Source organism: Musa acuminata, chromosome BXJ3-1 (genome assembly GCF_036884655.1).
Source record: "Musa acuminata AAA Group cultivar baxijiao chromosome BXJ3-1, Cavendish_Baxijiao_AAA, whole genome shotgun sequence".
NCBI classification, from domain to species: Eukaryota; Viridiplantae; Streptophyta; class Magnoliopsida; order Zingiberales; family Musaceae; genus Musa; species Musa acuminata.
In genome coordinates, this window is record NC_088349.1 from 15,400,242 (window position 1) to 15,412,624 (window position 12,383).

General features: G+C 46.2%; 1 protein-coding gene and 1 non-coding gene across 2 annotated transcripts; both read right to left on the reverse strand.

Moving 5' to 3' along the window:
- Positions 1-5,690: 5,690 nt before the first annotated feature.
- LOC135629202 (uncharacterized) lies at positions 5,691-6,773 on the reverse strand. The gene has a single exon (XM_065136396.1). It carries the CDS (start codon positions 6,771-6,773, stop codon positions 5,691-5,693), a length of 1,083 nt encoding a protein of 360 aa, XP_064992468.1.
- A 4,065-nt stretch (positions 6,774-10,838) lies between these two features.
- On the reverse strand, positions 10,839-10,910 carry TRNAP-CGG (transfer RNA proline (anticodon CGG)). Its single transcript has one exon. It is a non-coding gene; the product is annotated as a tRNA-Pro (tRNA).
- Positions 10,911-12,383: the final 1,473 nt, after the last annotated feature.

The following is a 12,383-nucleotide window of genomic DNA, read 5'->3' on the forward strand; positions in this document are numbered from 1 at the left end:
ATGTATGTGGACCCATGTCAACTCATGCCATTGGAGGTTACTCCTACTTCATTACATTTACTGATGATTTCTCAAGGTATGGATATGTGTACTTAATGAAGTACAAGTCCGAGGCCTTTGAGAAATTCAGAGAGTATAAGAATGAGGTGGAGAACCAGACTGGAAAGAGTATCAAAACTCTTCGATCAGATCGAGGAGGTGAGTACTTAAGTACAGAGTTTACTCACTTCCTCAAGGACCATGGGATATTATCCCAATGGACACCTCCTTATACACCTCAGCTCAATGGTGTCTCTGAAAGGAGAAATCGTACATTATTAGATATGGTACGGTCCATGATGAGTTTCGCTGACCTACCCATCTCATTCTGGGGATATGCCCTAGAAACCGCAGCTTACCTTCTGAACAGAGTTCCAACTAAGTCGGTGGTGTCTACACCATATGAGATATGGAAAGGGAAGAAGCCTGATCTTAAAGTAGTTAAGATTTGGGGCTGCTCTGCCCATGTTAAAAGACACAACCCCGATAAGTTAGAATCAAGGACAGGGCGATGTAAATTTGTGGGATACCCCAAGGAAACTTGTGGGTATTACTTCTATCATCTCGAGGACCAAAAGGTCTTTGTAGCTAAGAGAGCAGTGTTCCTTGAGAAGGAACACATTCTTGACGGAGACAGTGGGAGAATGATAGAATTGAGCGAGGTTGGAGAACCAAGCTCAAGCACCACTCTACAGCCCGAGTCTGTTCAGGTATCTAATACACAAGTTTCAACTTTACGCAGGTCTGATAGAGTATCCCATCCTCCTGAGAGATATGTGGGACATATTAGAGCAGAGGATGTAGAGGATATTGATCCTCAGACCTACGAGGAGGCTATTATGAGTATAGACTCCGGGAAGTGGAAAGAAGCCATGAATTCTGAGATGGATTCTATGTACTCCAATAAGGTTTGGAACCTAGTTGATGCACCCGAAGGTATTGTACCCATCGGTTGCAAGTGGATCTTTAAGAAAAAGATCGGAGTAGATGGAAAGGTAGAGACCTATAAAGCAAGGCTAGTGGCTAAGGGGTATCGTCAAAGGCAAGGTGTTGACTACGACGAAACTTTCTCACCCGTAGCAATGCTAAAATCCATCAGAATTCTATTGGCTATTGCAGCACACTATGATTATGAGATCTGGCAGATGGATGTGAAAACCACATTCCTCAACGGGAACCTGGAGGAGGAGGTGTATATGATGCAACCTGAGGGATTCGTGTCCAAGAACTGCCCAGATAAGGTGTGTAGGTTGCTTAGATCCATTTATGGACTAAAGCAAGCTTCCCGAAGTTGGAACATAAGATTTGATGAGTCAATCAGATCTTATGACTTCGTTAAGAACGAAGATGAGCCTTGTGTGTACAGGAAGGTAAGTGGGAGCGCTATCACCTTTTTGGTGTTATATGTGGATGACATCCTCATCATTGGGAATGATGTAGGAATGCTATCCACAGTAAAGACTTGGTTATCTAGACACTTCTCCATAAAGGACTTAGGGGAAGCATCCTATATCTTGGGGATTAGAATCTATAGAGATAGATCCAAGAGGATGCTTGGCTTGTCCCAGTCCAGGTACATAGAAATCATTGTCAAAATGTTTGGCATTGAAAATTCTAAGAAAGGGCGAACATGGATATGATACCTTATGCCTTAGCAATATGGTATATCATGTATGCCATGCTATGTACTAGGCCTGATATAGCGCATGCTCTGAGTGTCACGAGCAGGTATCAGGCGGATCCAGGCTTGGAGCACTGGAAAGCAGTAAAGTGTATCCTTAAGTACTTGAGAAGGACTAAGGATTTTTTACTAGTATATGGAGGTAATAGCCTTAAGGTTGAAGGCTTCACTGACTCAAGTTTTCAGTCTGATGTCGATGATAGCAAGTCGAATTCAGGGTATGTGTACACCTTGAATGGAGGAGCAGTGTGCTGGAAGAGTTCCAAGCAAGATATCACTGCTAACTCGACCACAGAGGCGGAGTACATTGCTGCATCGGATGCAGCAAAGGAGGGAGTCTGGGTGAAGAAGTTCATCACAGATTTGGGAGTCGATACAGATAGCGACAAGTCGACTTCCTTATATTGCGACAACTATGGGGTGATTACTCAAATAAGGGAACCCGGGTCTCATCAGAAGCATGTTCTGAGGAGGTTCCACCGTATCAAAGAGATCGTGACCCGAGGAGATGTAGCAGTGGAAAGAGTTCCATCCGAAGATAACATTGCAGATCCACTAACAAAGCCATTGTCTCAGATTGTCTTTGAGCGTCACAGGGGTCTGATGGGGATCAGACACATAGGTGATTGGCTTTAGGTCAAGTGGGAGATTGCTAGTCATAAGTGCCCAGCAAGCCAATCACGTGAGTGATGGCACGTGTGACTTGATACAGAATCTTTTTGCTTATTATATTTTTGGCGTATATCACTTTATAACTATTGCATAAATGCATATGTATAGTGATGTCCTTGGATTTGTGCAATGGGAATCGGATCGTGATGAGATCACGATAATGAGATCGATTCACCTTTAAACACATATCCTAAATAATCCCGGTCATAGGTTACTCGAGAGGGACATCGTGATAACCGGATAGACTGGTGTGCTGTATACCCGTCCATATGATGGATGCAGCTGGTCTCATAGCTGCTCGTGTAGGGACACTAGGGATACAGTACAGGTGCTCATTGGAGAATGAGTTCACTGATTGATCCGCTTACGGAATGCTGGATGGTTGATGATGCCTTATTGTCAGACAACGATTCCGTAGTCCTAGTGGTGTATCTGGTTCTTAGACTTGAGACACCAAGGATGTCCTGTATGAGTGCTCCACTCTTTGATACCAGACTTATAGGTTTGGCTGTTCCCAAATCTAGTACAGCTGGTCATTGGGAGTGGTAGTCGACCTTACGAGGGCTATTGAGTGTCGATAGAGGATCATCCACTCTCGGTATCATGAGAGGAATATCCCATGTGTTCTTGCTCAGACAAATCCCTGGCCAGGGTCATTCGGGTTGAGAGAGAAAGAGTTCTCCGGGAGAATCCGATTAGAGCGAGACTCAAGTAGAAACCGTATGGGTCTGACAGCACCATGCTCGATATACGGTCTCTGGGATATTAGATGGATGAGGGACTATAGGTACATGGTAACTGAGGACAGACAGGTCCAATGGATTGGATTCCCCTGTATCGTCTGGGGACTACGGCGTAGTGGCCTAGTACTTCCGTAGTCGATGAGTCGAGTGAATTATTACAGAGATAATAATTCACTTAGTTAGAAGGAGTTCTGACAGGTATGACTCACGGCCAGCTCGATATTGGGCCTAGAGGGTCACACACATATGGTAGGCATTGCGATGAGTAGAGGTTCGGATATGAGATATCCGACGGAGCCCTTGTCTTATTGGATGCAGATCCAATACCCACTAGGGAAAAGGACCCATTAGGGTTTTGACACGGGATCTCTATAAATAGGAGGGATTCACAGCCTCATAGGCTAGAGTCTTTGCTTGCCCTTCCTATTCTCCTCTCCCTCTCCACCTCAGAGTAGGCCTGGAGTTTTGAGGAGCGTCGTCGCAACCCTGCTGTGTGGATCACCGCTAGAGAGGAGGACGCTTGACCTCCTTCACCCTCTCCTGAGGATCTGCAAGGAAACAGGGATATACGATCTCCCTAGGTAACACAATCTCTATACGCAGTTTTGTGTTTTGCGGATTTTGCGCACCAATCTTCGCACGACGACGAACATCTTTTTGGGAATCGGGGATTTTTGTTTTCTTGTTCTTCCGCTGCGCATATGATGTCGCCCCCCATGATTTCCCAACAAGTCGCTGAAGACTTCAAGATCGTGTATGTGTAACTCCAGAGCGAGGCGTAGACCATGGAGTAGCGCCTCGTACTCAGCTTTGTTGTTAGTGGCTTGGAATTGCAATTGGAGAGATCTTTCGTAGGTTTCTCCCGACGGGTCTCTGAGGATAAACCCGACCCCGACCCCCTCAGAAGTGGACGAGCCATCTACGTGCAGCGTCCATGTGCCTTGGCTGCTTTGCCGCCCTACAGCCTGGTCCTCGGGTACCAGCTCGGAGATAAAATCAGCTAGTGCCTGAGCTTTGATGGCGGTCGTGGGGGAGTACTGAATGTCGAATTCGCTGAGCTCAACCGACCATCGCAGCATATGACCCAATGTGTCAAAGTTGGAAAGGGTCTGCCGCAACGGTTGGTCGGTGATTACTTTGATCGTATGGGCTTAGAAGTAGGGCCACAACTTTCGGGCCGTCATGATAAGGGCAAGAGCTAGCTTCTCGATCGGGGAGTATCGCGTCTCAGGCCCTCCGAGGATATGGCTGATGTAATGCACTGGCTGCTGCGCCGGTGGTACCTCCTGAACTAAAACCGAGCTGACGGCCTGTGCCGAGGCTGCCAGGTAGAGGCCGAGGGTCTCGCCTGGCTCGGGTGAGGCGAGTCGGGGTAAGCGGGCGAGGCACTCCTTCAACTTTTCGAAGGCCTCCTCATACTCCGGGGTCCAAGTGAAGTTGTCGGTCCGTCGTAGAACCCGGAAGAAGGGGAGGCACTTGTCGCTTGAACGCGACACGAACCTACTAAGCACTGCCAACCTCCCGGCAAGTCGTTGTACCTCTTTGACCGAGCGGGAGGAGTGCATCTCGGTAACGGTGCGCACCTTCTCTGGGTTAGCGTCTATCCCTCACTAGTGAATGATGAAGCCGAGGAACTTCTCCGAGCTGACCTCGAAGACGCACTTTGCTGGGTTCAAACGCATGTTGAACCGCTTGAGCATTTGGAACGTTTCCGCCAAGTCGGCCAAATGTGTCCCTGCAACCTTGCTTTTTACAATCATATCATCTATGTATACATACTTCCATGTTCCTCCCGAGTTGGTGTTTGAAAAGTTTATCGACCATTCTCTGGTAAGTCGCGCCAGCGTTCTTTAAGCGAAAGGGCATAATCTTGTAACAATACGCCCCCCGGTTGGTGACGAAGGCAGTGTCTTCTCGGTCTTGGGTCGCCATCCGGATTTGGTTGTAGCCGGAGAACGCTTCTAAGGAACATAAGGTGTTCATGGCCTATGGTGGCGTCAACTAGTTGGTCTATCTTGGGGAGCGGATATGGGACATGCCCGATTGAGATTGGTGTAATTAATACACATTCTCCAACTTCCATTAGTCTTCTTGACGAGGACTACATTAGACAACCACCGGGGGTATTTAACCTCGGAGACGAACCCGGCCTTTATAAGGTGATCAACCTCGTCTCGGATCACCTTCTACCGGTCGGGGGCGAACCTTCTTAATTTTTGCTTTACCGGCCACGCCTCAGGGTCGACATTGAGCCGGTGTTGCACGACCTCTGGGTCGATCCCAGGCATCTCTTCGGGGGACCACGCGAATATGTCGGCGTTCTTCCTCAGGAAATCGACAAGGTGGAGCTGGTCCGCTTCGGGGAGTGCGGTCCCGACCCTGACGGTCTGGTCGGGTCGGCTCCGCTTCAGGGGTACCTCAATAAGTGGCTCCGGGGGCTCCAGCACCACTTGTGGTATGGGTGCTTCACGGGGGTTGAGAACCGGAGTTGGGTGCGGCTTTGCTAAGAGAGCAACCGCGGTGAGGTAGCATCGCCTCGACTCCCCTGGGTCACTTCAGGCCTCCCCAACCCCAGCCGAGGTTGGGAACTTGATGGTTCTGTGATAGGTGGAGACCACTGCCTTGATCTTGTTGAGGGTCGGGCGGTCGAGGATGACGTTGTAGGCCGAGGGCAGGTCGACTACCATGAAGGTGGTCATTATTGTTTTCGCTCTCGGTTCCTCCCCGATGGTGATGGGGAGTACTGTGGTCTCGAGCGGGGAGATGAAATCCCCAGTGAACCCTATAAATGCTGATGCCACAAGGGTAAGATCTCCCTCGATCGAGTCGAACCTCTTGAAGGCATCAAAGTAGAGAACGTCGACGGAACTCCCGGTGTCAACCATCACCCTCTTAACTCGGGCATTGGTGATTTGGATGGAGATCACTAGAGCGTCATCATGGTGGGAGCGCTCAACCTTTCCTGCCCCAAAGGTAATTTTAGGCTCGTGCTCGGGCCGGGGGCGCTTCTCCATCGTGCTGCGTGCGTAGGCCTTTCTTGTTGTCGTGCTACTGCCGCTGGCTGCTGGCCCGCTAGAGATGACGTCGATTTGTCTCTCGGGGGGTCCTCTGGGGCGTGGAGTCGCCTCCTGGGATTTGAGGTAGCGTCTGAGGTGGCCTCTTCGGATTAGTGCCTCTATTTGATTCCAGAGGTCGTGGCAGTCCTTTGTGTCATGACTGTAGTCTCGGTGGAACATGCAATATTTTGATTGATCTCTGCGGGCGGCCTTCATAGGGCGAGGTTGCTGCAAGAGACCCATCTCCTTGATCTGGAGGAAGATCTCGGTGCGGGACGCATTTAGGGGGATCATTCCCCGAGACAACTCCATCCTTGACTTCTTGCCTTCTACGCACCTCCCCGCCACTAGAGCCTCGGCGGCAACATACTGGTTGGCACGTTGGAGCATTTCGGAGATGGTGACTGGCGGCTTCTTGATTAGCGACCAAAAGAACCTCGAAGGCTTCAGACCCATCAGAAAGGCTTGTAAGATTAAAGAAGGGTGAGCATCCAGAAACGCCCTGATCTCGGTGGTGAACCGTGCCACGAACTGAGAGAGCGACTCGTCCTTGTGCTGGGATAGTGCGAGCAGAGTGGCCATGGAAGGCCTGGGCCGTGCGCTGGCGAGGAAGTTTTGCTCAAATTCCTCGACAAGCTGGTCGAAGGACAAGACCGAGGCTTGGCATAGTCGGCTGAACTACGTTCGCGTCGGACCCCTTAGAGCGGTCGGAAACGCTCGGCACATCAGCGCATCGGAGGCACCATAGAAGGCCATCTAGGCCAGGAATACAGAGACGTGTTCCATGGGATCGGAGCCTCCATCGTATGTTTCCAATGTCAGGAGCCTGAAGTTGAGGGGTATCGGCTTGTCTTGTACTTCCTAGGTGAAGGGGGACTCGCCTGAGGTGCCCTCGCTGGAGTCGCTCCGCGACTTTCGAAGCTCGCGCTGGAACGTGTCCTGGCGTTGATTGACCTGGGACAACTGGGCTCTAAGCGAGTCGTCCGCTGAGTTGGACGATATGGTGTCAGGCTCAAAATGAGGCAGCATGGCTCGGCAAGGTGCGGGTGCGTTTTGCTCGGGAGGACCCCTCGGGTCCATCGCTCGCTCACGGGCTTCTCTGATCCCGACCTGCTCCCTATTTGGGGGTTGCCAGGCAGAATCGATTGGAGGCGTCGCTAGTTACACGATTTGAGGGATGATCGGGGCGAGCGTCTGCATCATGCCCGCCATAGCCTGCACTTGCTTGGTTAGGCTAAGGAATGCCTCGGGTGTCACGACCGAGGGCCCCGGGGCAAGCCCCGGGTCGTTGAACAGACGCCAGTAGCGATTAGGTGTCGAAGTCGGTATCCTCCCGTTCGTAGGGACGGGGAGGGCTTGACTCTCTGGCTCGGCGGAAGGGAGGTCGGTCGGGGGTTTCCTCCCGGGGCGAGTTTTTGCCAGTTGTTCCCGCGACATGGGCCCTCCTTCTAGTGCCAAAATATTAGTGAACAAAAGTACCGTGGCTGTGAGTCAGCACAGTTTGGTCCACGGGCCGTCGGAAACTTCTGGTGGAATGAGTAGGATGATGAGGTGGTTGCACCTCTTGAGCATCTCGGGCGAGGGTTGGACCGGCGGGGTCGGCTGAGTCCTCGCGAGTGGCTGGGGGTTGGCGCTCCGAGGCCTGCCGACTTGGGTGTCGTTTGTGGCGGGATGTGTCCTCTTGTCCCTGGGGTGGTTGGCAACCTTTCTTCGTGACGTGGGTGTGCCCTTGGGATGGGAGGAGCATGCTGGCGTTGGTTGGGATCCGAACCGATGGACCACCCTCTTCCGCGCACCAGATGGCGATTTCAGGGTGAAGACGCCCGCCGCTCGGGGGCGACCACCTCCCTGCGAAAAGGCCTTCGTCAGGTGCTTCCCGACTTTGGCCCCTCCAACGAGTAAATCAATTCAGTTTGCCCTTCTGTGTTTCTTCTCCTTTTCTTTCTTCCCCCCCGGCTCGGACGGGGGTATTTATACTTGCTTGTGAGGGTTGGTCGTGCCTCGAATCGGCGTGGCCGCTGACTTTCGTGGGGGCGGGTCGACTTCTCTGACGAGATGGCATCTTTGGGGGTGCTTGAGTGGCGTCAGACGACATCGCCCCGAGCTCTTGAGGTGGTCAAGTCGCACAGTGTATTGGTACCGAACTTGACGTGGCGTGCACCCCGTGGTTTTGACGGCGTGTGGCATTGCGTTGGTGGCGTGTGTGGTGTTGCTAGTGATTCATGAGCCAAAATATGCCCTATCAATGGTGTTACCGTTTTTGCTCTGGATATTTATTATTTCCTTGTATATTTTCTGTGCAGTTTTAGTAATTGCTCTTGGTATCAGGACATGACAATATTGGTCTAGAATCCTCATAATAATTGTTTCTTTCCTGTAATGAATGGTACTGTTGTGATAGATCAATCAATAATATCAGTTTATCACACTACAGATTTATGTCTTTTCTTTCTCTTCATATAAATTTGAGAAACAATGATTATCTACTCTAAAAGGGCGCACCCAGTGCATTATCTACTCTAAAAGGGCGCACCCAGTGTATGCTGCCTTTTCTCTATATGTAGAGATGCTATTTTTAGGACTCGAAACCTGGTTGCAAGGAGCATGCTTTCCATCGTACTAAGGCCCATCCTCCTGGATGCTGAATATCTACTTTATGAAGCAAAATGTCGATATACTGATTTTTGTTGATACTAAAGCTTGCTTAAAACCTTCCTATTTATGGGGCTAAAGCTACTCACATTGGCTTTCCTGAGATTTTGCATTGGTGAGAGGCTTGTCAATTAGATTGACTTTTTAGCGAGTAAGTGTTGGTGTCACAATAAGGAATGAACTTGGTGATGTAGCAGTTATCTAGAAAGAGTATTAAAAGTTGTTCTTCTCTTCTTCGTCAACTAATTATGCTTCACCTAATTCATCTCAAAGGAACAAGTATACTATAAAATGTGGTCACGAGAAGCAAGCTGTCTAGAGGATGCGGTATGTAAATAGACAACATGCGTGGAACATCTATTTGGACTCTGAGTTTATCTGTAGTGTTGTCCTCCATGATTTTCATATGTTGAATTTGTGATCTTGAGATTTTCACTTTCTAGTAACAAAATTAGAGTTAATCATCCTTATAATCTGGACCTTGGCATTAAGTGCTTGTCTTTGATGATATTCCCAATGGAAGAAAGGACTACTGAGAGTATCAACTGCCAAAGGGCTTCGCGATACGACTTTTTCTTTCTGAATGAAGAATGTAGATGGAATTTTAAACGTGCAGAGCGGAAGGAATGGTGCAAGGAGGCAGGTCAAATGGTCAGGCCATTACTGGTGGAAGGAGCCGCACCTGTGAGTTAGGGAATTGTTGTGGGCTATTTGTTCCGTCCGTGTGAGAATGAGAAGCCTTTTAATGGAGGAGACTTTGATGTCTTAAGAGATCAAGTTCAGATGGGGCTTTAGCGGTGGTGACTTCGGCTTAAACACACACCTAGTGAAAGCCCTGTTGCTATCACGAAGTGATTGCTTCGTAGTGAATTAATATTTACTAGTCAGAATCCATTCTGCTTCTTTTAAAGTTTGCATGGTCTTATGGTGTTTAATCTGTTTTTTTGTTTTGTTTTTTGCTTCTCTTTCTTAGTTATACGTCTGCAACTTTGTTGAGTTATGACTGATCTCTGTGATTTCTTTCAGCTTCAAGCTTCGGTAGGTTTTGAGAAAACCATCCAACATCCAGCTGAACATTTGGTGGAAAATGGCACCAAGGTCAGTCGGTCTTGTTTTCTACTAATTTCCCAATTTTCTTGTTTTAGTTTCCTGATTAAAATTAAGGAAATTCTCCAGGGAATCACTAAACATAAAGAGATCAGGAAGTTTCATTTCCCAAGTCGGGACAGGTGATCAGTAAGACAAAGATCAAGACAATGAGTTAAGACAAAGATGCTTATGCTAAGAATGCATACATCATTGTTCCATGATCCAAAAAGGCCCTTCTGAGGTGAAAAGCCACTGGTGACATTCTCAAATGCCTCCTACTGAATATGTTTTTTATCTTTGTATTTTTTGTTTTTGTTACATTCCTTGCTTTCCACAGAGTGTGTGTACCTCATGATTTTTGTAGTCCAGTAATTGAAACAGGAAATAGTTTTCTCTTCACAGTTGTAGAATGAAAAATGTTTTTTGTCACTTCAGTGAGACAGGCTTAGGAAGTTTGCTGATCGAATGCATTTGAGCCACATGGTAATTGGATGATTTTGTTTTATGGACTTTTTTTAATTCTATGGAGTGCCATGCAATTTTTTGTTGCAAAATTATTGACGAATGGTCACTCAATTCCCAAAGAAAATTAAGCAAAGATGCAATTCCTTATCAACAATTATGATGGCAACGTTAACAACTCGTCGAGCCAAATTAATAATAAGAAAACAAATCCGTCTTCAACACTGAAGCAGAAAAAAAAAAAGAAAACATTTCATAAGAAAACTTATGAAAGCGATTCCGAGTATTCGTTAACAATTCGTCTAGAAATCGCAGTGTTAACAAAAAACCAAAAAGAAAACTTATGAAAGCGTTACCAATTCATCTTCATCACTGTGGCTCAAAAAAACAAAACAAAAAAAACATTTCCTACAACTTGCGGTGTTAAAAAAACCAAAGTACAAGGGGGTGTTGCGAGAATCGAACTCGCGACCTCTCGCACCCGAAGCGAGAATCATACCACTAGACCAAACACCCACTTGCGTTTCTTATGTTCTAAATCTCCTAAATAATTTTTATTTAATAAATAATGACAAAAAAATTTGAAATATCCGTAAAATCTTGTTGGATTTTCTTGAAATATACATATCCAACCGAGAATTATAGGCATCATAATCAAATATAAGATACGTACTAAATGAATTATGCGTTTGATATGCTGATGCTTTCTTAGGCTGGAAAATAAGTTATGAGTTAAATTTGTGAATGTCCGTCCTATTTGGGTCTAACAAAATTCCTTTTCGATTAAGTTTGAAATGAGTTCTGATGATTAGATAATTCGACATTTTGCATGTGTTGTTAATTTCGCTTTGAATTCTAAAAAATAAAGAAAAATAAATCTTCCTATAGAGTTATTCAAGTGCAGTCTCAAAATTGAGATTTGTTCTCACTACCAATCAGGATGTGTGATCAACACAACCGGTGATGATAAAGAAAAAGAAATCAATTACTAATTGCTGGAAGTCAGTCACCAAAATATTAGGACAAGAAAGAAAAATCTCATCACATTCATTTAGCTCCCACCCATCATATAGTACGATAATTGTTGTCATTTGTGAATGCACTTGTATTTCTTGTCCTCACAACACAATCATTCATCATTAATGAAATGGAGTGGTGATGAAGATTTTGCCACACCAATCATACTGGACGGAGAGATTACAATACTAAATATAAGAGCAATGATAATTTTCTTTGCTCTATTATCCACACATTATATTCACTATATTAAATCTCATCTGATATATTTCTAATATAGTATTCCAAGCTCATCAAAGATTAAAAATTTATAATTTTATCTGACATATTTTAAGAGTACTAACTTACTTAGTCTTTAAAGATTTTGTTGCATCACTCCGATACTCACTCGATTGAATTTTTTAAAAATATCTTTACTTTTCAAAATTTTTCATATAGAACCTTTATTTTGATTTTTTTAAATAATATATATATTTTTTGAAATGATCATTCTACCCCTCCATTCGTCACCCCCTCCACCCTGCCTTCATATATCCTATTTTTTAGCTAATGTTTTCTTTGTCGCATTTATCAGAACTCAATAGCTTATAACAACGACGATCACATGAAGTCGACGGAGGATGACTAACCCTCACATGAGGACTACAATGGAACGAGATGATTAACTCTTAGACAAGACTTTTGACGGAGGGGGTAACCCCGCGCACAATAGAGAGAGAGGTAGCCAACCCTCTTGCAAAGGTTGCAAGCAGAAATGACTTAGCGCACTATATACTAAAGAGGAGCTATGAGCGATGATGATGAGCCCTCAAGCACAATCGGATGATAGAGATGATGATAAGTCCAATCAAAGAAGGAGCAAAACGATATTTTTACATGATAATGACATTGTTTCAAAAAGTAGGATGCTCCTTGAAAAATTTTGAAAAAGTAAAATTTCTTTCTAAAAATTCATCTAAAAAAGGTTGTGTG

Bases quoted from the DNA above. Each gene is read 5' to 3' on its own strand.
- LOC135629202 (XM_065136396.1), bottom strand. From the start codon at position 6,773: ATGGCCACTCTGCTCGCACTATCCCAGCACAAGGACGAGTCGCTCTCT.